Source organism: Henningerozyma blattae, chromosome 6 (assembly GCF_000315915.1).
Source record: "Henningerozyma blattae CBS 6284 chromosome 6, complete genome".
NCBI classification, from domain to species: Eukaryota; Fungi; Ascomycota; class Saccharomycetes; order Saccharomycetales; family Saccharomycetaceae; genus Henningerozyma; species Henningerozyma blattae.
Window position 1 is genome coordinate 849,962 of NC_020190.1, and position 24,890 is coordinate 874,851.

General features: G+C 33.1%; 11 protein-coding genes and 1 non-coding gene across 12 annotated transcripts; 8 read left to right on the plus strand and 4 right to left on the minus strand.

Moving 5' to 3' along the window:
- Nucleotides 1–9: 9 nt before the first annotated feature.
- TBLA0F03440 (uncharacterized protein) lies at nucleotides 10–1,773 on the minus strand (the record flags this gene model as incomplete). Its single annotated transcript, XM_004181352.1, has 1 exon — nucleotides 10–1,773. The coding sequence occupies one exon, from the start codon at nucleotides 1,771–1,773 to the stop codon at nucleotides 10–12; it is 1,764 nt and encodes a 587-aa protein (XP_004181400.1).
- Nucleotides 1,774–1,871: 98 nt separating this feature from the next.
- Nucleotides 1,872–3,113, plus strand: AIM22 (putative lipoate--protein ligase; the record flags this gene model as incomplete). Its single annotated transcript, XM_004181353.1, has 1 exon — nucleotides 1,872–3,113. One exon carries the CDS (start codon nucleotides 1,872–1,874, stop codon nucleotides 3,111–3,113), a length of 1,242 nt encoding a protein of 413 aa, XP_004181401.1.
- Nucleotides 3,114–3,318: 205 nt separating this feature from the next.
- Nucleotides 3,319–4,644, plus strand: CLD1 (carboxylic ester hydrolase; the record flags this gene model as incomplete). The annotated part of the gene is made up of 1 exon (XM_004181354.1): nucleotides 3,319–4,644. The coding sequence occupies one exon, from the start codon at nucleotides 3,319–3,321 to the stop codon at nucleotides 4,642–4,644; it is 1,326 nt and encodes a 441-aa protein (XP_004181402.1).
- Nucleotides 4,645–4,925: 281 nt separating this feature from the next.
- DED81 (asparagine--tRNA ligase DED81) lies at nucleotides 4,926–6,569 on the plus strand (the record flags this gene model as incomplete). The annotated part of the gene is made up of 1 exon (XM_004181355.1): nucleotides 4,926–6,569. The coding sequence occupies one exon, from the start codon at nucleotides 4,926–4,928 to the stop codon at nucleotides 6,567–6,569; it is 1,644 nt and encodes a 547-aa protein (XP_004181403.1).
- A 490-nt stretch (nucleotides 6,570–7,059) lies between these two features.
- ARG4 (argininosuccinate lyase ARG4) lies at nucleotides 7,060–8,460 on the plus strand (the record flags this gene model as incomplete). Its single annotated transcript, XM_004181356.1, has 1 exon — nucleotides 7,060–8,460. One exon carries the CDS (start codon nucleotides 7,060–7,062, stop codon nucleotides 8,458–8,460), a length of 1,401 nt encoding a protein of 466 aa, XP_004181404.1.
- Nucleotides 8,461–9,194: 734 nt separating this feature from the next.
- On the plus strand, nucleotides 9,195–10,942 carry YSC84 (Ysc84p; the record flags this gene model as incomplete). Its single annotated transcript, XM_004181357.1, has 2 exons — nucleotides 9,195–9,241; nucleotides 9,454–10,942. 2 exons carry the CDS (start codon nucleotides 9,195–9,197, stop codon nucleotides 10,940–10,942), a joined length of 1,536 nt encoding a protein of 511 aa, XP_004181405.1.
- A 576-nt stretch (nucleotides 10,943–11,518) lies between these two features.
- TBLA0F03500 (uncharacterized protein) lies at nucleotides 11,519–13,813 on the minus strand (the record flags this gene model as incomplete). Its single annotated transcript, XM_004181358.1, has 1 exon — nucleotides 11,519–13,813. The coding sequence occupies one exon, from the start codon at nucleotides 13,811–13,813 to the stop codon at nucleotides 11,519–11,521; it is 2,295 nt and encodes a 764-aa protein (XP_004181406.1).
- A 1,424-nt stretch (nucleotides 13,814–15,237) lies between these two features.
- TBLA0F03510 (uncharacterized protein) lies at nucleotides 15,238–16,056 on the minus strand (the record flags this gene model as incomplete). Its single annotated transcript, XM_004181359.1, has 1 exon — nucleotides 15,238–16,056. One exon carries the CDS (start codon nucleotides 16,054–16,056, stop codon nucleotides 15,238–15,240), a length of 819 nt encoding a protein of 272 aa, XP_004181407.1.
- Nucleotides 16,057–16,491: 435 nt separating this feature from the next.
- Nucleotides 16,492–16,755, plus strand: TBLA0F03520 (uncharacterized protein; the record flags this gene model as incomplete). The annotated part of the gene is made up of 1 exon (XM_004181360.1): nucleotides 16,492–16,755. The coding sequence occupies one exon, from the start codon at nucleotides 16,492–16,494 to the stop codon at nucleotides 16,753–16,755; it is 264 nt and encodes an 87-aa protein (XP_004181408.1).
- Nucleotides 16,756–18,016: 1,261 nt separating this feature from the next.
- TBLA0F03530 (uncharacterized protein) lies at nucleotides 18,017–20,653 on the plus strand (the record flags this gene model as incomplete). The annotated part of the gene is made up of 1 exon (XM_004181361.1): nucleotides 18,017–20,653. The coding sequence occupies one exon, from the start codon at nucleotides 18,017–18,019 to the stop codon at nucleotides 20,651–20,653; it is 2,637 nt and encodes an 878-aa protein (XP_004181409.1).
- Nucleotides 20,654–21,456: 803 nt separating this feature from the next.
- Nucleotides 21,457–21,529, minus strand: TBLA0Ftrna6A. Its single transcript has one exon. It is a non-coding gene; the product is annotated as a tRNA-Ala (tRNA).
- A 2,002-nt stretch (nucleotides 21,530–23,531) lies between these two features.
- TBLA0F03540 (uncharacterized protein) lies at nucleotides 23,532–24,629 on the plus strand (the record flags this gene model as incomplete). Its single annotated transcript, XM_004181362.1, has 1 exon — nucleotides 23,532–24,629. The coding sequence occupies one exon, from the start codon at nucleotides 23,532–23,534 to the stop codon at nucleotides 24,627–24,629; it is 1,098 nt and encodes a 365-aa protein (XP_004181410.1).
- Nucleotides 24,630–24,890: the final 261 nt, after the last annotated feature.

Sequence of the window (24,890 nt, forward strand, 5' to 3'; positions counted from 1 at the left end):
GAAAAAAGGTTAAGCGATGACGTATTTTTTTGTTGGAAATTTTTTTGTATATAGAAGCAATTGAATTGAATACAATCCATTGGTATCGAATTTCAACAATTTTGATCGTTGCAAAGTGATCAGCCCATTTTTCAAACAATCAAATTTCTCTTTTGAATCTATTTGTAATTTAAGTTTCAATTGGGAAAGTGAGATAGAATCCGTAGTGTTGAATAAAAGTAAAATAGACGCAATTGATAAATTAGAGATGATAACTATATTTTCCGTTTTGTGCAATTGACCTTGTAAATCTTTGTAAACGAGCGTGATTGGTGTTGTTGTTTCTACAATATTATAGTTGGATGATAGTTGTAAAATTTTGGATTCTTTGGTGTATGTTTCTTGAAGATTTAACCATAATGCTTGCATTGAATCAGTAGGCCATAATGTGGTGGTAGTAGTGGTGAGGGAGGAAAGTGGTTGAGCATTACCAAACCAGAACATTTCATCCTTGGATAAAATAACTTGATTGAATTGGAAATTGAAATGGGTTGAGATCGTCGGTGGATAGATTGTGGTTAATAAGTTGTGTAAATGAGATAACGATTCATTTATTTGGGAGTTGTTGGTTGTTGTCATTTTGAAAAATTGATCAAGAGTAGCCAAGGATGAAATAGTTTGTTCATTTTTGTTTGAAATTTGATTCTGCAAATCGAATATAACCCATTTAAATAATTTTTGTTTTAAATATTTATTTAAAAAATTCAATGGACCCGGTGTATGATTCACAAGAATAGATTGAATAACGGAGCTTGATGAGTTTGTTTCAATGAGGTAATTCCAAAAATCTTTATAAAATTTCATGGATAGAGATGATGTTGAAGTTGAAATCAAATCTTTATGATATTGATTGAGATATGTTATAAATTGTGAGTATAAAGGATCTTGGGAATGATTGTTGAAATTGGTTAGTTGAGAAATGAAAGGGGAGAAAGACGATGGCGAATATGGCTTGATTAGTGTGGGTACGATATTTTCTATGAAAAGCTGTATTGTAGTAGGAGATAATTGATAGAAGAATGAAAGTAGATTTGTCATATCATTTGGAGTAAGATTATACTGATGCAGGGATACAATGATAAGTGGCAAATTATGGAGCAGCAAAGCTGAATCAATTTCATATTCTAATGACCATAATTTGAAAATATTTTTCAATTTCTTCCAATTAACTAATACACTGGCAAACGATTTCGAATTTCCATTATCAAACCAATTTTGTAAGGAAGTCTCGATACAATTTTTTATATTGAAAAAGACATGCGGAGGCTCAGACGAGTTGAAAAATTCTTGTAAATAGTGTGTGATTTTCCCTATGGTATTCCAATATCTGATGTTTTCTGCCGGCTCTTGTAATGTGTAATAATGATGACAAATTTGCAAATACTCATCAAATAAAGAAGATTTGTTGTCTTTGATGATAGATTGAAGTGGTAAATACTTCAATTGCTCGAAACTTTGTTCAGTAGAAAATCTCCCACGGGAAATATTGCAAACGAGATCATAATTATTTAAATGATAATCTACTAAAGAAATAAACGAACAAGAATGAGGATACTTGTCATATTGTGCCTGATATTTGTCGCAGAGCAGATCTGTTAAAAACTGTTTTACCGAGCTAAGACTTGTGTGTTGAGATATGGCATGTATTTGAATTAAGCGTTGTTGCCTATTTAAAGGATCTTCAAATACTTTCTGTATTAATACTTGTAAGATCTCCGAGTGGGGATTATTCATGGTAATGTGTCTTAAAACGGTAAGGAATCGGCGGCGTGCAAAGAAGAAAATATTTAAAAAAAGAAAGAAAAACCGAACAAATAAGGTAAAACAATCAAATGAACGTGTTTTTCCGAATCGGTGACAAGTTTTCTGACAAACTTTATTGCCCGAGATTAATTCATTTTACATACATACATACATATATATATATATATATTAACATTGTACTACAAGCACTAACATTACAAACAGTTTCGTCTCTAATAAAAAAAGAAAAAAGCGGCCCGTCGATAATGTTGAAAAATTATATCGCTAAACAAGTCACTTCCGACGAACTTCGCACACTCATCACGTGCAGCGGCCGTTTTGTTCTTCATAGTGTGAGTAAAGATCCGTATGATAATCTTGCCTTAGAAGATTATTTGTTTCGTCATACCCCTTTGCCAGAGAGTACTAGTGCTACTTCAGTTAAGAATAACCGATTATTTCTTTATATCAATAATCCATGTTGTGTCATTGGACGTAATCAATTATTATGGAGAGAAGTCAATGTAAGCCGTGCTATTGCCCAAGGGATCCCACTTGTAAGACGTCTATCCGGAGGCGGCGCCGTAGTGCATGATTGGGGTAATATCAATTACGCGCACGTGACCACGCGTGATGGGTTCACAAGAACAGAATTCACTACTAAACTTGTAAGATGGCTTGTAGAACGTGATCCAACTACACTTTATAGCCGCCTACAAGCTACTGATCGTGGCGATATCACGTTGGACGGCACGCATAAGCTGGGCGGCAGCGCGTTCAAGATCGGAGCACGTGGCCGTGCTTATCATCATGGGACCTTATTAGTCGATTCACAACTAGACCAAATTAAAGGGCTTCTCCAATCCTCCCAGGGCATTCCTGGTGTCACGTGGACAGGTAGCGGCGTGGACAGTGTCCGTGCACACGTGACCAACTTACCTGGCAGCCACAGCGTCACTTCAATTTGGGAAACAATCACGATGGGATTCCAAAGGGACTTTGCCGGATCGGCGAATAATCACGTGCCACCGAATTCGTCATCACACATATCTCAGCACGTGCCCGTATATTCCTGCAATGCCTCTAAGTTGCAAATCGCCGAAGTTCAAGAGACAGCACAGAAATTGCGTAGCGCTGATTGGGTGCACGGCGGCGGGCCGCCGTTCTCGGTTCATTTCGGCCCACCTCAGACCATGCCGGAGCGTAATGTCGCAGTGCGCCACGGCATTATCTGTGCAACCGATATTGTGGGGCTGGCCCTGGGCACGCCATTTGCCGAGTTCTGCCGCACCAGCCGTGCTGTCCATGGACTGGGTGTTGACAGCTTATAAACCAGCCTATAAATAGCTGCCTCCCAACTGCCCTCGCGACCGCCACCGCAACCGACGTGGATCCGTTTTCGTTCACATTTAGGTTTTCCTTTACGTCATTTAGCCAGCCAGCCAGCTGCCGCAGCCGCCGCCCTGCCCGCCAGTGCCTCCAACCTTAATCCCAATTGTAACCCTACGTGCAACCCTACGTGCAACCGCCAATAGCATGCTGCACTTCCGCGGAACTATAGGCTTTCGCAAAACCCTAGGGATCCGTAGAACCCTAACCCACGATGCACCTTCGTCTTCGTCGGCATCTCGTCTGCCCTCAGCTTCTGCCAGCGCAACCCTAAAACCCTCAACGGCCCCTAAAGCGGCTTCATTGCCACAAATTCTTCGAAATTTGCCTAGGTTATTCCCCAGATCAATGACCGATTCCATCCGTGATTATTCCCAATTTAAGACAAACCCGGAATTTTTCCAGGACCGATTATTGAGCCAATTAAGTTTTTATCCGTCGCTATATAACAATAATAGTAATGACACCAGTGGCAATGATGATCCCCGCCAAGGGCAAATCATTAAAACTTATGTTAATGAAAATGAATATATCAATGAATTTCAAATCTTACCAAACACTTCAACACCGTATGATCGATTGAAACATCTAATCTTGATTCATGGGTATGGTGCAGGTCTTGGATTTTATATCAATACGCTACAGCATTTATCAATGGATAATTGGTGTATTCATGCTGTAGACTTACCAGGGTACGGATTCTCCTCACGACTTAAATTCCCCTATGGAACTATAAACCCACGAATATACTCGAAAAAAGATGTCTTGGATTGGTTCCAAAAACGTCTTAAAACTTGGTTCCATAAAAAGGGGTTACTTGCCCACCCAGAAAATAATCTAGTCACAGCTCATTCCATGGGCGCTTATATCATGTGCCATTACTTGAACAACCATCCTTCGGATTTCCGAAAGATTATCATGTGTTCTCCAGCAGGCTTTTATCCCGCCAGTAACCCGCTGACCAATATTCCCCTTTGGTACACGTACTTGTGGGATCGTAATTATTCACCATTTTCCTTGGTTCGAATCTCGGGCCCCCTCGGATCTAAATTGACTAGTGGTTGGTCGTATTCTCGGTTTTTCCATTCAAATCAAACAATCTCTAATGAATTAAGCTTGGCTTTACATACTTATGCTTATTCCATTTTCAATTTACCTGGATCCGGAGAGTATTCCCTAAGCCACATTCTTAAAGCCGGCGGAGATCCTCGTACGCCTTTACAAGAAGAATTCTTTACATGTCAATCTACAACAAACAATGGAATTCGCAGAAGCAATGTGGAATATTCTTGGCTTTACGGTCAATCCGATTGGATCAATAAAACTGGTGGGTTCAAGATTTCCCAGTTTTTAAACTCTTTGAATAAGAAATCAAACGTCTTCATTGCTCCAAACTCCGGCCATCACTTATACTTCGATAATTATATGTGGTTCAATTCCTACTTAGCTAAAGAAATGACTCTGTTCAACTGACTCTGTTCAACTGACTCTGCTTGCCACTATTGCACTTTTGTACTTTTTCTTATATATTCTTTTGTATTTATTCATTCTAAAATGACTCATGCTATGCATTGTATTTTAACATAATTTTTTATTTTTTTGCCTTTCCCTCTTAACCGTACCAAACGATAGTGTCTCGCGTTTAAAGTATAAAAAAAATAATGAAAAAAAAAATGTAAAAAAAAATCGATGCAAAAACCATTCATCACATACACACTCTCTTTCTCATCAGAAAAAGCCCCATTCGTAATATAATGTCTACTATATATATCAATGATACCATTGGTGTCGACGAACCTACTCAATCAGGTTCCAAAGACGCTCCATTCAAGACCCCAGCTTTTGCATTATTCCAAAGCATTGACTCGGCCACTGAACCAAAATTGTTCGTCTTTAAAACTGATGATTACGAAGAAATCTCTGCATCTGCTTTGAAGAAAGCTCGTAAAGGTTGCGAAGGTTTAAAGAAAAAAGCCATCAAGCTAAAAGAACAAGAATTGAAGAAAAAGGAAGAAGCGGTTGCCAAACAATTGTCCAACTTAAACATCACTATCGAACAAGATACTTCTTTACCTCCAGCCAAGAAAGTCAAAATCGATCAATCTTATAAACTTGTCGGTGAAAGAGTTAAAGTCTCTGGTTGGATCCATAGATTACGTTCTAACAAAAAAGTTGTCTTTATTGTCTTGAGAGATGGTAAAGGTTATTTACAATGTGTCTTATCAGGTAACTTGGCTCTAGCTCAACAGACTGTTGATTTGACTATTGAATCCACTGTAACTCTATACGGTTCCATTGTTAAAGTTCCAGAAGGTAAAGCTGCTCCAGGTGGTGTAGAACTTGTTGTCGATTATTACGAAGTTGTCGGCTTGGCCCCATCTGGTGATGAAGCCTTTACCAACAAAGTAGCTGAAGGTGCTGATCCTTCTTTATTATTAGATCAACGTCATTTGACCTTAAGAGGTGAAACTTTATCTGCCGTCATGAAAGTTAGACATGCCTTTTTGGCTGCCATTAGAAGAGTTTATCGTGAAGAAGGTTTAACTGAAGTTACTACCCCATGTATGGTTCAAACTCAAGTCGAAGGTGGTTCTACTCTTTTCAAATTAGATTATTACGGTGAAGAAGCCTATTTAACTCAAAGTTCTCAATTATACTTGGAAACTTGTTTACCAGCCCTTGGTGATGTTTACTGTGTTCAAGAATCTTTCCGTGCTGAAAAATCTCATACAAGAAGACATTTATCTGAATATACACATATCGAAGCCGAATTGGCTTTCTTATCCTTCGATGAATTATTAGACCATTTAGAAACTTTAGTCATCAACTCCATCAAATACGTCTTGGAAGACCCAGTCGCCGGTCCATTAGTAAAACAATTGAACCCAGATTTCGTCGCTCCAAAGGGTCCATTTATGAGATTAGAATATAAAGATGCCATCAAATGGCTTGTTGAACACGATATTAAGAACGAAGAAGGTGAACCTTTCAAATTCGGTGATGACATCGCTGAAGCTGCTGAAAGAAAAATGACCGATACCATTGGTGTCCCAATCTTCTTAACTAAATTCCCAGTCGAAATCAAATCCTTCTACATGAAACGTTGCACTGACGATCCACGTGTCACCGAATCTGTTGATTTATTGATGCCTACTGTTGGTGAAATTACTGGTGGTTCTATGAGAATTGAAACTACTGATGAATTATTAGCTGGTTTCAAGCGTGAAGGTATTGACCCATCTGCTTACTACTGGTTCATTGACCAAAGAAAATACGGTACCTGTCCTCACGGTGGTTACGGTATTGGTACTGAACGTATCTTAGCTTGGTTATGTAACAGATTCACTGTCAGAGAATGTTCTCTATACCCTCGTTTCAGTGGTAGATGCAAACCATAGATGAATTTATAATGTATGTAATATTTATTTATTTTTACTTTTATAAAAATACAAAAAACAAACAAACTCTTCATTACATATTTTTAATATTTAATTTTTTATTTATTTTATTTTTTTTTTTTTTTTTTGTACTCATCGCTAATTGCATTTTTTTTCAATCAAAAACAATCTAACTTTTTTGACTAATTTTTCGGCCGGAAACGGCAAGATGTGTCATGATTACTTCATGTAGAAACCCATTCATTCTTTAAGGAAACTCTGCGTCATCCTTAATAAACACTACTCCGTTTTAAGGAACTCTGTGTCATTTATTTTTTTTTTTTCAATGACTATAATATAATAAATCGATAAATTAAGCGCCAATGAGGAATATATATAAGCATCCCTATTCTCACAAGAATAAGATTTCGGGTAAAGAAGAAGAAGTACATCAAAGCAAAAGCAAAGTAGGCTAAGTTAATTCACATCAATTCAAATTATTCAAAATACAATGTCTGGTAGTACTCAAAAATTATGGGGTGGTAGATTCACCGGTGAAACCGATCCATTGATGCATTTATATAACGCTTCCCTACCTTATGATTACAAAATGTATAAAGCTGATTTAGAAGGTACAAAAGTTTATACTTCAGGTCTGCAAAAATTAGGACTATTAACTTCAGAAGAATTGGAAAAAATTCATTATGGTTTAGGTGAAATTAAAAAGGAATGGGATAATGGTACTTTTAAGCGTCACCCAAATGATGAAGATATCCATACTGCCAATGAAAGACGTCTTGGCGAAATCATTGGAACTCATATCGCAGGTAAAGTTCACACAGGTAGATCTCGTAACGATCAATGTGTCACAGATTTAAGAATCTATTGTCGTGATATCTTGGTCGAAAAATTATTACCTTTCATGATTGATTTAGTTCAAGTTATAACAAAGAGAGCTGAAAATGAAATTGATATTTTAATGCCAGGTTATACTCATTTACAAAGAGCTCAACCAATTAGATGGTCCCATTGGTTAAGTTCTTATGCTACTTATTTCACTGAAGATTATAAAAGGTTGAAACAAGTCTTGGAAAGATTAAATAAATGTCCTTTGGGTGCTGGGGCAATTGCAGGTCATCCATATGGAATTGATAGACAATATTTATCAGATGAATTGGGTTTCAATTCAATTATTGGTAATTCTTTAGTAGCAGTTTCCGATAGAGATTTCATTGTAGATATCATGTTTTGGTCTACTTTATTCATGAATCATATTTCAAGATTTTCCGAAGATTTAATCATTTATTCTACTGCTGAATTCGGTTTCATTAAATTAAGTGATGCTTATTCCACAGGTTCTTCATTGATGCCTCAAAAGAAAAACGCAGATTCATTAGAATTATTAAGAGGCAAATCTGGTAGAGTATTTGGCCAATTAAGTGGGTTTTTAATGAGTTTGAAAGGTATTCCATCTACTTACGATAAAGATATGCAAGAAGATAAAGAACCTTTATTTGATTGCTTAACCACAGTAGAGCATTCGATCTTAATTGCTACGGGTGTCATCTCTACATTAACTGTTCAAAAGGAAAATATGCAAAAAGCACTAACCATGGACATGTTATCCACTGATTTAGCTGATTATTTGGTGATGAAAGGTGTTCCATTCAGAGAAACCCATCACATCTCAGGTGAATGTGTCGCCTTGGCTGAAAAATTAAATTTATCTGGTATTGATAAGTTAACTTTGGAACAATATCAAGAAATTGATTCAAGATTTGAAAAGGATTTATTCGAAACTTTTAATTTTGAAAAGAGTGTGGAAAAGAGAAATGCCATTGGTGGTACTGCCAAGTCAGCTGTTCTCAAACAATTAGCTTCTTTAAACGAAGAAATCTCTTCTACTAATTAAGACTTTTCAAACCATTATTATTTACCTTGTTCTATAAAACCAAATTTGCATATCTATATAATTCAATCATATACATCTAAAAGAAAAAAAATTGAAGCATCTTATATATAGCTTATTCTACAAAATTCTCTCTTTATAACCCTAAAAAGCCGCCAGCGTTACCCTGTGAAACCTCAGGGTTACCCGTCAGTAACTCGAATTTCCATTTTGAATAAAGTGGCAAAATTCGGGAAAAAGGGGAGGGCTTCCCTAAAAGGAGGTTTGATGAGGACAAGCAAATTCTGCGAAAAGGTGGCGCATTGGAATATCCGTAATTCCTTAAACTGCCTTGGAGATTCTAACTGTTAAAGATAATTAAAACAATTAACTAATAGTTAAAAAAATTATAATATAAACTATTATAAGCTAATCAGATATAGTTCAAATAAATTTTAAATAACAAATTGAATTACATATCCAATCTATTAACATACAATATTACACTTTTTACCGTTGATTTTTTTTGTTGCCCATTCGGAATATCCCTTCAATCGAATCTTTAATAATTAATAAACTAATATATCAAGTATTAATATTAGAAGAATATAAAATTTACAATCAATTTAGCAAGTGCAACAATTTGTAAACTTTACAAGAATATCTCAATTGGAAGTAAGTTAAATATTAAAAAAATAAAAAAATAAAAAATAAAAAAAGAATATATCAACATAAATATTTCATAATTATAATATAATATGGGTCTAAATAATCCTGTTCCAAGAGGTTTAAAAGCTGAATCAAAGTATGTATAGATTTATCATTCTATTTATTATATTCAATCTGAAGAAAATACGATTGCTTTAGTTTAAAAGAATTTTTTCATTTACTAACATCGCTCAATTATAAAACTGGAAAAAAAATAATTCTATAAAATCCTTCGAGATTTCTTTGACGAAGGTTTTTGGTCACTATTTTTTTCTGTTTTTAATATCTTTTATACTATTTTCATTTTAGGAAAGCTGCAAACATTTTAAGAAGTTTTGTTAAACCAAACCAAGTGTTTGGTCAAGATCAAGTCATTCCACCAGATGTTTTAAAGAGAGCTAAAGGTTTAGCTGTTATTACTGTTTTAAAAGCCGGTTTTCTTTTCTCTGGTAGAGCTGGTTCAGGTGTTATTGTTGCAAGATTACGTGATGGTACATGGTCTGCTCCATCTGGTATCTCTATGGCTGGTGCTGGTGCTGGTGGTTTAGTCGGTGTTGAATTGACAGATTTCGTCTTTATCTTAAACACAACAGATGCAGTTAAATCATTTTCAGAATTCGGTACCATTACTTTAGGTGGTAATGTTTCTGTTTCTGCTGGTCCATTAGGTAGAAACGCTGAAGCTGCTGCTTCGGCTTCAACAGGTGGTCTTTCATCTGTCTTTGCATACTCTAAGAGTAAAGGTTTATTTGCAGGTATTTCTGTAGAAGGTTCTGTTATTGTTGAAAGAAGAGACGCCAATGCTAAATTTTATGGTAGAAATGTAAATGCTAAACAAATTTTAGGTGGTAAAGTTAGACCACCTCCAGCTGTGGATCCATTGTTCCGTATTTTGGAATCTAGAGCTTTCAACTATAAGAATTCTTATGATGACTATTATGGAGAAGATCATGACAATGAAAGTTTCTATGCAGATATTCCAGACTCTTTCGTCTCAAGTGATGCTTCTTCAGCCAGGCCAAACACTAGATCAAGTAGATGGAGAGGCGATGGTGACGATTCTAGAAGCTACCGTGAGGATTACGACGATGATGACTATGATGATGACTACGATGATAATGGTTATGATGATAGGCGTGGTGGTGGAGCCAATAGAGGTGGTAGAGGTGGTGGCAGAGGAGGTCAATACTTAGATGATGGTTACGATGACCGTCGTTCCACTAGAAGAGGTGATGATTATGATGATGATAGGGCGTATGGTCATGGTAATAGAGACGATTATGGTAGGGGCGACTATGGCAGTAGTAACAGTAGAAATGCTAGTGGTGATTACGGTAGGGGTGATTACGGTAGTAGCAATAGAGATAGGGATTATGGTAAAGGCGATTATGGTGCTAATGATAGCCAGCGTGGTGGTTCTAGAGACTATTATCAAAACCAAAGAAACAGTTCATATGGAGATGACAATTACAGAAGCGGGAATAGTCCCCGTAACGGCAATGGTAGCCGTGATATAAATAGATATTCTTCAGGTGGTTCCTACGATAGACAGGCGCCAGCTTCTCCACCTGGTCCTTCACGTATGACAGGTATCCCTACAAGAGACGATGCAGTACCAGGATCTCCAAAAGCTGTCGCATTATATTCATTTACTGGTGAAGAAAGAGGCGATTTATCATTCAGAAAGGGTGATGTTATTACTATTATTAAAAAGTCAGAATCTCAAAATGATTGGTGGACTGGGAGAGTCAGTGGGAGAGAGGGTATCTTCCCAGCTAATTATGTTGAGCTGGTTTAACGTAATAAATTGATGATTCCTTTAAAACTAAAATCTTAAAAAATTAAAAAAAACAAAAAATAAAAAAAAAATAAGCAAACAAAAAAAGATAAAAGGGAATATCAAGACCGTAGGTAAATTCCTCAAAATTGTATAATCTTATTTGTTTTCTAATAATTCCTTGATGTTATTTATTTTATCTTAATTACTACAGTATATATATATTGCAACTATATATGAATATATATATCGATATATACTCCCATAATATGGCTATTGCCAGTTGAATAAAATTATAAATAAACTAAATAACACTAACAGTCCTTGTTCCAGGGAGTATATGTTCAAATTTTTGATGTGCTAATTACTTTATATACAAATGTTATACTATATAGGAACTTCTATTTTGATAAAAACTTAGTGGTAAAATTACTATAAAAATTCTCTTCTTAAATATAATTTAATATTTTTTTTAAATAGCCAATAATATTAATTCTAAAGCTTGGATTCAATTTATAAAAAGAATTGCAAAATACCTATAAAACAAAAAGAAGAGGAATAGCTTTAAATTAAATTGAAAGTTTTTTGTCAAGTTAGCTAAGTTCTTCCAAATCCTAAAACACTTGCTGCCTCTTCAATCTGTTGAAGGAATAATTGTCTAGTTTGAGGAATATATTTTACTTGATTTAAGAATAGTAGAATATTCTTTCCGTCCCCATTCCAATAAATATCAAATATAAATTCTGCGATACAAGTTAGATTTTCCTCTCTTGTAGCAAATGGAAACTTAATAAATTCAATTTTTTCCCTAATTTTCTTTTTCAGTTGATCAATAATTTGTCTTCTTGTTTTAAATTCTGAGTAATAAGGTATTTTTGGCGGTGAAAATTTCTTGAGACAAATAATATAATCTGGATATACTTTAACATTAGTTGGATCCATAGGTCTTTTAAGGACATTACTATTTTCCTCAGAAGCTTTGGCTTCAGAGTTTGTACTAGTTTTAATTTCGCTTATATTTTCATCTTTATTCACTTCTATTTTAATTGCATTTAAAGGTTCATGTGATTCCCAAGAGGTATTAATAATACTACCACCAACTAATCTGCCTTTGAGAAATTTATATAATTTCAATGCATCCTTACTTTCTTTGCATGATATATAGCCAAAAAAGGTTAAGGGATCTTGAATATAGGATGTAATTATTATATCTTTCACATCAATTTTTTCTTGCACTGTCAAATACTTCAAAAACTCCGGATTGCAAACAACGCTTAGATTTTCTAAATATACCCTTAGTTTTGCTGGTGATGATGCGTTTGCTAATTTTTCTAAAGTCTTAGGGAAAGATATTAAATCTACAGTTAATGTTTTCCCTTCGAATTCACAGTCTTTTAATTTACCGAATGTTACTGTAGAATCATTCAAATCATTGAATTTTATAAATACTTCTCTTAAATTTGTGGTTTTATCTTGTGTCTTAACAATTATATCTTTCTTATCTACCGATTTTGGCATAAACCGTAAAATATCCTTTTTCAGTATATAATTTGGTAAATTTGAAATATGGATAGTGTTTTTAATGGGTGTTAATTTGGGTTCAATAGTCAAATTATGTCTAATTTCATTAGGAACGGGATTTTTAACTATATTTTGTTCAAATTTTAAATTTCTTATAATTTTATTAAAATGGATATTACAGTAAATCACGTCATTCAAAAACTTTTGACCATTTGATTGTTCAATTGCATTTTTTGCATCTGTTTCTTTCTTAAAGAAAATAAAACCAATTTTTTTTTCAAATTCAATCTTACATGAAATAATTTTACCAAATTTTTTAAAATAATCATAAAAGAATCTTGTTGTTAGCAAAGGATTTTCTGTTGGTAAGTTCTTAAAAAATACATTTGTTCCGAAATTCTGTAGAGATGTTTTATCTCTAATTGATGGCATAATAATAATTTCTTTTTTATTATTAAAGATATTTTTTTTGTAACAGTTTTCATCAATTATCTTTTCAATTTCAAAATTATCCTTAAAATTTAAATACCCATATCCTAAAGAGTTTTGAGTCTTGGAATCTTTACATAGCTTAGAAGAAACAAATGAAACATATTTTTTAAAATAAGTGTTCAAATCTTTCTCAGTTATTATTGAATCTAGGTTTTTTATAAATAGAGCTGTACATTTCTCAAAATTTGTTATATTTTTCATTTTTATAACGTTATTGGAATTATCAATATTCTTATTATCAATTTTAACAAAATTATCAAAGCTGCCAATTGAAAGTGTGTTTGAATTCGAATTCGAATCAGAATCCGTTTTGGAGTGTGTATTGGTATCTAACGTATATTTTGAATTGATACCAGTGTTATCACTATTCGTATTTGAATATGAACTGGAGAGTGTATTGGTATTTGAACTTGAGAAATTATGTGGAACTGAAGTTAGTGTTCCATTCTTTAATAATTTATTTTTAATCTTTGTAGAATGCCAATTGTTCGAATCTATCCAATTGTTTTCGTTTAAATTTTGGCCAATTAAATAATCAGTTTTCTCGTAAATATCTTCAAGGATAAAGCTATTTGGATTCTCAGTTTTATAATTATTTTTAAAATATTCATAATTTTTCCTTTTATGGGAGCTATCATTATCAAATTTGGAGAATTTTTGACTATAGTTAAAACCGTTTTTGAAATCTTGAGAATTAATTTGATTCGTAAAGGGTTCTACGTTAAATGTATCATTATTCAAATGTTCAAAATTTGATTGATATGAATTATTTCGTCCGGAATTAACATTGAAAGGAATATTTTTCAGAATTTCCTCTTCACCATTATTTTTGTTTTTCTTAGAAGAAAAATATTTCTTTTTTTCATTTGGATCAAACATTGTCTTTCAAAATCTAAGATTAATTATTTTATTGTATGTATTTTATTTTTTTTAAATGTTCCAAGAAAACAAAGAGAATGGTTATTTTGCACTTCAGATAATTATATGCAAATTTAAAAACTGTTTTATCGATAATGATTATTAATATATGATAGACTGAAGTCTCAAAATCTTAAATGTTTGAATATTTTATGGAAAGAAGTAAATATTATTTTTTTCTTTTGTGTCACTTGGTAAAAAATGAGGGAAAAAAAGGGGAAAATAAATATATATAAAAAAAGAGAGTATGAAAAGAGGTGTCATTAAACAGAAAAGCCAGAAAAAAAAATACTTCTATCGCCATTGTAAAATTTTTAACAATAGTAAGTAATCGTGCTACCGTTTAAAATATGATGTTCTATTTACTTATGTGCTTATATACCTCCAAGCTTATAGGTATAATATTTTAGTAGTGTAGGCATAATTATCAAGGGTATTGGTAGAAATCTTCAAATCTTTAATTATGAGACACAATCTAACAACAAGATTTTAAGGATATAAAAATAAAAATACAGGAGAGCTATTGAACCACAAACTTTTGAGGAGTTCAAAAAAATAAAAAATAATAGAACAATTGGTGTAAAAATGGTTTTATTTCTAAATACTGATCCACCTTCTTGATTTAAAGGTATAAATGCGTGTAGTTGTAACACTAGTAATTATCATACCTGTATAGTTTGAGAAAAAAACAGAATTTTAAGGGCTTAAATTATTAGAAAGTACTTAAATCAAAAATACTTAGTTTTTCTTTTATATATAAGTAATAACATTAGCCTTATACTGACTGGTATCATGTTTGATATTTATTATTATTTAAATTACAAGATATATCGTAGTCACCTGGTAAGTTATTCAATATTTGTTAAATCTAATTGAATTACTATACCGTAGTTTAGCATTGATTTATTGTTTTAATTGTATGGCGATGTATCTCTTTCCCTTTATCATCGGACTCTAATCTCTAGAGAAGAGCTGTAATATCAGGAGAACCAGATTGAATAACATTTAAGGTATGGTGGAATAGTGATTGGGAACGGTGATCAATTTGCCCATTCTTATCTTGTGAAATAGTGTCTTCTAATGTAAGATTATTGTTAATATTTATTAGACTATAGACAGCTATTTCAGCTTCATATTATTCAATACACTTATGTGATTTGTAGTCTGAATATTGTGAGAAACATTTTATACAAATATCGTACTTAATAAATCTGCTAATGAATATATTCCTGGTAATGAATCTCGGACCGTTTACCTTAATTTTTCCATTTCACTGGTTAGTATTTCTAGTTCAAGTGCGAATTGTGGATATTTTAATAACTTTCTAAAATTTTGAATGGTTTTTCAGTTTTTGAGATATTCAAAATTAGCACAGAAGAATTCTGTCATTCACTTGGGTGAACTGATTCACGATAAGTTTGTGTATCAAGTGTGAAGTTTATTTGATCATTACTGAATTTATTTAAGATTTGAATGTATGGTGTAATTCTATTTGCCATTTCTTCTGAGAATTTGGAATTTTCTATTGTATCGGTGTTTGCTTCTTCAATAAATAGTTTCTTAATTTGCTCTGAAGACAAGGGTAATTTCCCAATTGAGTCTTTAAATCTTAATATGCCATTGAGAATGATCACCGGCAATATATATTGTGGTTTTGATCCGAATGTTGCTTCTATCTGCAACATTGTTCTTTCATAACATTTTGATAGGTCCTCACATTTTTCTTCTCCATTTATCAGTTTGTAGGTTGATGAAAAGTCTTCAGCCTTTATTTTCATTGAATTATTGGCATTTCTATCTCTAATCCATTGAACTTTTTCAATACAACTTTTGTTTTCAACACTTTTCTTCACATACTCATCTTCTTCTACTGTTCTCATCAATGCTTCTTTGACTTTCCTTTCTAGAATTTTTCTAATCAGCTTTGTGTCTTTAAATCTTGGGCTTGGTTTTTGATTTTCGAGTACTATTTTTACGATTGGAATAAACTCAATTAATTCCTCAATGGAATTATTCCATCTTTCAAAGTTGTTATCATTTTTGCCTAAAGGAGTTAAGCTTTGCAATGCTTCATTCACTTTGTATTTTTTGGAGGGCTTTATTACATTCATCAGTAATTGTTGGGTTGTAATCCTTCTCACCGTAGTAATTTCAGAGTTGAGTAAATACATCAGGTGTAGATGGTGACATAATAATATCTCCATCTTTGTCTAATTTATTTTTATTTTCTCGTATAATATTCATCTTTAAGTGTTCTGACAATTTACAACTAGTGGATTAGAGTATTATAGATCTCCTAACTTAATGTCCAGGGCTCATAACCTGTTTTAATTAAAAACCGAACTGTATCTCTTACTGCTAACACAAATAAAACTAAATTAAATGACTTCTTAATTATTGATTCAGGCGCTAACCAATGCATTATTTGTAACAAAAATCTACTCTCAAATATTAGGCCCATACAATTAGAAATAAATGGAGTAGATGACCATAATACCATTATAGGGACACATATAGGAAATTTAACAATTCAACTGGAACATAACGAAATAATTGTCATCAATGATGCGGTATTTGTCCCAGAAGCGCGTTGCAACTTGCTTGCTACTAATGCACTTACCCGATTAGGATACACATTAATGCAAGATGAAGCAAACTACTGGATGATATTGAACAATCAAACACAAACGTCAATAGGTGCAAATTTATCAAATAACTTATATATCTGCACTTTGCCTATTATGATAGACTACTGCTTCACAGCGCCAACTATCCCTAAATATATGGATCTTGAAGTATTCTCTGCTAAAGTGAACCGCTATTCTAACTTGGGCAAATTCATAGCAAATGAAGACTTTGTTCCAACATCAGACACTGCCGCACTTTTGAATAGGATAAATTGACCATTACACACGGCACTTAATTACCATATAATGTTAGGTCATGTACCAATATGCACCATTCGAAAACTAATCAAATCAAAAATGATTCCTCCTATTGATGTATCAATAAAAATAGTTGCCCAAATTGATAACTGTCAAGAATGTACCATTGCTAAAGCCCTATCTATCCCTCGCAATAATCACACAATAATACTGCAACTAGAAAGTTAGAGAGATAACATATGGATCTAATAGGTCCTTATCTAATTCAAGGCAAAAATACTAACTTCATTGTAATTCGAGATGAATTCACTGGTTATATATGAATAGATAACATACCAAGAAAAACTGATGAGGCTACCCTGACATACTTTAGCCAACTACATTCCCACCTTATGAATTCCCTAACGACCCCGTCTCTGAAATTTGGTGTGATCAAGGAACAGAATTTCATAATATCATTTGGGATAACTATCTGAAATCAGCAGGAATATCTAGAAAGCCACTACCACCATATTAACCAAATAAAAATGGTCTTGTTGAGAAATCAAATGGTATTATCAAGAAAAAGGCCAACGTTATACTCCTACCCACAAACACAACTTACTCTCAGTTTCTACTCGATTATGCCCTCAAATATGCAGTCATCCTACATAACATCGTACCAGACTCGAAACATGATAAATCACATTTCCAACTACTTCATAATACCCAACCCAAACTCCAATTCTTACTTAAATTTGGCTCCGATGCAATAGCAAAAGCACTTCCATTAAAAATCCGTAAGAATACTACCTCACTTCCAGTAATACCTTTAATTATCATTGGACAAGGTTCTGATAGTAATACATATTTGGTAATGGCTAAAGATGATTTTAAATGTACATCTTATATGATGTATGATATCACGCCTCTCGGTACCTATAATTACATAAGGACCATGGCTAAGAAGATAGGTGCTGACAATCATCAGATGGAATGTGGAAATGGACCCAACTCCAATAAATCCACGGCTGATGATAAACAACCTAGATCATTTCCTCCATACAGACGTACCACCCTTGAGAACTCATCTACCTATAACAAACCCACATCTAATGTCCCAACAGTACAAAAGGATCACTCATTCAACCCCCCAGTCTTTCCATCCAATACTACAAACACAGGGACAGGCGAAAATCTCAAAGGTACCATTAACACTTCCACGGGTCTATAGTCTTCGGTTAGAACTCTAAAGATTTCAGAACAAACTTAACCTCCATACTCTGATAAAGAATCCACTATGTTAAGTATCCATCATACTGATGAACATCAACTAGATGATACACCCACACCTAAGTATCATGAGATTCTACTGAGGTCTGCAATTCCTAAGTTAGAAGATGGTTCTCATCAATCCAAAAATGCAGTTAAAACCCCATCTAACTTAGTCATCGACCCTATAGTTAATGTAAACCATGATCAAACAAACAAATATACATCGGATCCTATCGGCCAACAGCCCATGACTTCTTCAACTCAGCCCCAGTCAGCGACAGAGTGTCATAAGGATGGTATTACAAACGTCTCACTAGATGAACCCACCGAACTCACCACCACCCTCCTCCCACTGCAATCGCCACTATCACCTACTCCTGTTAACCCTGAAGAGATTAATAAACTTAAAACCATTCTCACCATATCACAAACAAAACAATTGGCAAATTTCCCCTCAGAAGAATTGCCACTTGCTACTCTTCCCAGCAACCCAACCTCTCACGATTGTGTAATTCCTGAGTTGGGGGAGCATGAACAAATCAAAGAACCTATTCATGCGGAGGAGCATCATACCCAACATATTACACTAAAAGTTAAACAACCAATTAAACACTCTCGACCCTCCACTGAGTCAAGAAAGAAGAAGAAGAAAAAGGTAATGAAACATAAAGATAACATAACAATACCAAATTCAAAAACTTCAGAAAATAATAAGACTCAAAGGAAGAAAACAGGGCCGATAAAACATAAGAGACTAACAAAAGAAATACTAAAATTTCCTCCACCAATTGAATTACCGGATATAACAAACCAATTACTAGACGAAGCTCTAAATGAAATAATAAAAGAACCAAAGGAACTTATTACAGAAGAAGTAAATAAACCAGCAAAAGAAAATAATACAATAACTACTCAAGATAAAATTAAACAAAATAAAAACAAAATAGAAAAAGTACCATTAATAACATACTCAAAAAGAGGTAGAAAACAAAAACCATCGAAGAAGATGCTAGAATACTTAAAAGAAGTTAAAAATAAAGACAGAGAAATTGTAGGATATATAGCATTTGCCCTAATGTCACAACCTAAATACTTCACTTACTATCTGAAAGGAGAAGACAAAACTGGTTATATTAATGCAATTATTGAGGAACACAATTCGTTCATAAAAATGGAAGTATACACGGCAATCACAAAGGATGAGACAAACGGTATTAAGCCAATACCACTAAAGGTAGTACTAACAAAGAAAACAGACGAAAAATGCTTGTTCCTGAAGTTCAAAGCCCGATTTGTGTGTAAAGGATTCAAGCAAATATCTGGAATAGACTTTGATGAATTAGAGATCTCATCATCAGTATCCAGACTGGAAACATTAAGAATATTTATAGCATTAAGTGTATCAATGAAGCTAGACATTAAACAATATGATGTGTCAACAGCGTTTCCAAACAGTAAAATAGATAAAGAAATATTAGTTGGACTACCCAAGGACTTATTAGAAATTCTAAACTTACCAAAAGGACAACTATGGAAGTTAAACAAAACAGTATATGGATTAAAACAATCCAATAAGGAATGGATAAATCTGGTGAGAAACTTCATGACTAAACAAGGATTCACGGTAAATAATGTAGATGAGAATATCTATCTAAGGAAAATAGGACATAATGTAATAATATGCTTATCATATGTTGATGATTTCCTAATTGCTACAGATAACCCAAATCTAAGAAAAGAACTATTCAATCAAATGAACAAGGAATGGGATGTTAAAGACATGGGAAGCGTTAAGAAATACCTGGGAATGACCTTTATAACCTATCCTGATGGTAGTGTATCCCTTGATCAGAGAATATACTTAACCGAACTACTAGAGAGATATCATGATAAGAATCATAAAATACGTGCAACTCCAATGTCTGAAATTCCCATCCCATTAAACGAAGACAATTCGACACCTCTAGACAAAGACGAAACATCAGTATATAGATCTATTGTTGGTGCAATCCTATGGGCTAGTCTCTGTACTAGAGCTGACCTGTCCTATGCTATATCTAAATTAGGATCAAAGTCCTCCAAACCCACAATAGATGACAAGAAAATTTTAATGCACACATTATCCTATATAAAAGGAACAATTAACAGAAAACTATATTTTCAAGCAAAGAAGAATAAAGATAATGAGTTAATTGGATTCTCAGATGCTAGCTTTGGAACAGGTAAATCAATACTAAGTCAATATGGGTATATATTTACATGGAGTGGTACTCCCATATCATGGTGTTCGAAAAAGCAAAGGTCAACATCAATTTCTATGTATGAGTCGGAGTTATTTGGACTATCTGAAGTCTACAAAGAAAGTTTATGGATGAGATCATTATTTGAAACTTTTAGTCTAAATACAAATACGATAGTGATATACGAGGATAATAAAAATGTCATCTCTACAGCAATCGGAACTGAAGACCACTCTGCATCTAAGCATATTGGATTTAGAAAGAAGTTCATTAATGAAATTACCATGACAGGACTAAGTGTTCCATTTTATGTAAAATCCGAACACAATATTGCAGACCTATTAACGAAACCGCTTGGAGACATAGCATTCAATAAGCTTATCCTGAGGATGTTTGGTGATGAGGTCAAGAACCAAAAATGAGAAAATATCCCATTATGAAGATCAACTATTAAATCAGAGTAATCATTGATCTGGGGGATGACGGATATTTACTATAGTAACCCGGACTAATAAGTCGTGAAAATATTATCACGACCTCCACATAATATCTGAACTAAAGACATTGGTTCATATTATTATAAATATACTTAATACTAAGTTATAGCATAAACTATATATTATCTTATATAGAATTAAGCAAAATAAGGCTAGTATTTTGTGACATATACTGTTAGCAGTGAACTAAGTCTAACTATTGAATTAATAGTAGGAAACAGTATATTTAATTTCCTATGATAGATAATTAGCTTCCTGGAAGTACTATAGCCTACTATATTAAGTATTTTAGAACAGTACACCGAAAACCCAATTAAAACATTTATAGTTTCATCACGTGACCACTAACTTTTTGCTGTAACAATTTTAAGCTTTGCTACTCCCAGTAGTATATATTTTTGGCTGCCAGTTTAATACCAACCGTTTATTAAACTATACAACTATATACCTGAGCCTATGTAAGTTAAATATTATTATTATTACGTTCCGATTTGTTCACTATATACTTCCATCTTTTGTGTTTCGTTCTTTTTGTTTTCTAGTTCTTACCTCTTTGTTCTATTTTAACCCTCTAGTTTATTCCTTTTAGCTTTAGATTCTTAAATAGAATTTATGTTTATGATTCACTTACTTGTTAATCTACATATTCATTCCGTTATCACGTGATCTTGATTTATACAGGCAAATAATGTAAGTCGCACTACGTGGCTTTTTTGCTAAAAAAAGTTTGGACAAGTCCGGAGTCGAACCGAAGACCTCTCCCATGCTAAGGGAGCGCGCTACCAACTACGCCACATGCCCATAAGTTTTCCTGAAATTGTTGTATATGAGATTGACTTTATACTCATCTACAAGTTGCTAACTAGAAATTATACATAACACTGAGCAACTGCTAGTTGCATACCTGTGAATATCTGTTCGATGCATAATCTCTACTAGTTAGCCAGCATTACTCAAACTGTGCATTCCTACCCTTGTAAGTAAGTTTATAAACAGTCCAATTAAAGTAAAATGGAAAAGCTGGCGTTGACCTTTGAAAAGTATTTAAAGGCCAGCTTTTCCAGACTTAAGACATAAATTTATAGTTCTTTCATATAGTTATTTAGTTTAAAAAGAACAACAATTATATTCGTAAGTTCGAAGGATTAACTGGTGTTAAGTTAATAAGATTGTTAAGTCAAGTTTTGGTAGTTACTATTTAAAGTGTATCGTACTCCTAAGTTGGTTTACAACAGAAATGTTGTAAAACCGTCTAAGCGCCGTCGCCTTTCACGTAATACTTACAAGAAATCAGTACAAGAGAAACCTCGAGAGAGGACAGATCAGCTGACCACAGCTGAGAAACAACTATTCAGCAGGCGTGGAATATCAACTGTAACCACTGAATCTGCACCTACTTCTGGTTCATCTCGGACACCTATTAGTTAGAATGACGCCCAGGTTTCAATGAGTGTACCGCATCTTGTAACTATGCACCCAGAACTGTCCAGCTCCAAAGAAGTATATAAGGAGCCTGTATAGATCAATATACTATTATATACTATATAGAGAAGGACCAAGGGGAGATACAATAATCTTGTGTAATACAACCTGTAACTACTGATCTCAGAACTCTGAAACACCATCCTTGTCCTGTCAGTCTCGTATTACAACATGAAAAAATAAGTTTTAAAACAAAGACACTATAGGAAATTTAAAGGCAAGTACTGACCAGATAATTTACAATTTTTAAAATATAAAATAAAATGGAGCGTATTAATTTAACATGAATTTTATACTACGGGATTCAGTTAATAAAAACATTTACAGAACAAGTACACTTAAAAAGGAAAATAATATACTCTAATTTGCTCTAAGAGAGAGTATTATTAATACTTTTTAACTCTATATCTCAAAATATTAAAAAGGCTATTTTTATATTCTTATTCCAAATAGCCTTTTACTTTATATTTTCAGCTACTTAGTCTTGATTTAAAATTATAAACACTAGAATTGCTGGAATATGATTATATCATTTTCTATTAAGTGGTAAAAGACTTTTTTATCACGTGACTTATTGTTTAAAATGTGTTTTTCTTTTTATATGGAAAAAAACTATTTAAGAAATATATTCATTTTAGTTATAGTATTTACTATATATGTCTAAATAAAGTAATCGTCTTTACATCTTAAACACTGTATAACAATGTCTAACTCTCTTGAATCCCAGTAAGAATATTTATTACTTTTAAGTTAGATAATAATTTACTACGAGATCAAGAGAGAGTTGAAATTAAGTTAAAGTGTAGAATTTTTAATATATCATTAACGTGCTAACTTAAAAAAGAGTAACTGGAATATATTTTTGCTTTCTTAACCTTTAATTCCATTGATCAACTTTATTATTGTAAATTAGCTTTCCACAAAAATAGTCCCCGCAATTTTTTTTTTTTTTTTGTGAGAAAAGAACATAAAAATGTAAAAGAAAACAACAATTCTTTGAATCAGGAGCACCCCTTAAATTTTAGAAATATTTATGTTTTTCCAACTCCATAGACACATTCAATTCGTTTTTGTGACATATATAAAAGATTCTATTGAATCCAGAATGTTCTTTCATGAAAAATAGAAAAAAAAATTGCTTTTGTGGCATAGTAATATAATTAATAGTTTATGCATATTGAAATCCAATTTTAAAAACTATAAATAGGATCAAATTAAATTGTAAATAACTTTAATATATTATCTAATTTAGCTTGTTATATACAATAAAAGTTAAACTCATTCACACACACACAAACTTTTAGGTTAAATCAAACGAAGGATGATTCCTTTATTAGCTAGTTATAATCAAAAGAAAGGCATATATTGTTATTTCTTTACATTCCTGTTTATAGCGTTATTACTTAATGTTGTTTCACTCCATCATAGGAAACATTCGCTATGGATGGGAACAGTAAAGTTATTGGTTAAAAGAGGAACAAAGTGGGACGCGGCCAAGTCTGCTGTTCTATCAGGCGTTTTGATAAGTGCAGCAGCCACATTATTTACAGCATGGCAGCCTGTTCTATGCATCGTGCCCACTGCTCCTCAATGTTGGACGATGATTATTGGGTTGACACTTACTGTGCTCCTAACATGTGGTATCACTGCTCGTGGTCTATTTAGAGAGCAATTTAATCATAGAAATTTTGATGAGAATAATGCCAGCAATATTCTTGCGAGTCACATCTTTACCACATTTTTGGACCAATATAACCTCGAGAATACAACTGAGCATACTTATCCCGTATATGGTTTAAAAGATTCTTCGATTGTATTCTACCCACCAGATGAAACATATTCTAAAGTTGTTCAAAAATTTGTAGATGCTGGTTTGGGAGTGCCACTACTAACAATGACAAATAGCAGTGCTACTTCTATTCAAGCAGACAATTTAACAAATTTTACAACAATCCATTGGAACACTGCGCTTGGGAAGCATACTGCGACCCATCTAGAACATTACAGCTTGGATGAAATGGTTTCAGATATTATTAAACAATTTCAATCAGGCTATAATGGTACATATCACTATAATTCTGAGATAGAACAGAGTAATGAAAATGATTGCTCAGAAAGGGTAAAGGCGAACTGGGTCTCATATAATGTACCAGATGATGAGGACTTGATGTCGCAATATGAAATACGAGGTTCATCGTTGGATTCCCAAGGTAGTTGGGATGGAAATATTAAATCTTTTGCTAATTTGTTTTATACAAATCAAGTCCATGATAGTTGGAAATGGAGTATTGATGTTGTTACAGAGAATTCAATTATTACTTGTAATTTCTTGGACAAATTCAAGTGGTTGAGGAGAAAAAAACGTTCATTTATTCATGGTGAAGCTTATATTAATCAATATGGTGGTATAAGCGATTAAACTTTGAACAAGGGAATGTTTATCCATGATGGGGAATAATTGTTATTCGATTACAATCATTAATATAGCAAAGACGAAAAAAAATTTATTATAAGTTGGATATATATGTATTTATAACTGTGCATATATATTCGAATTGTAATTAATTTTTTTTAACAAATGTGTAAATTTTTAAACAAATATTTAAAAAAAAATAAAATAGTGTAACGTTGTTTACAAGTATTAGAACTTTCTATCTTGCTACTTTCCATTTGAATATTG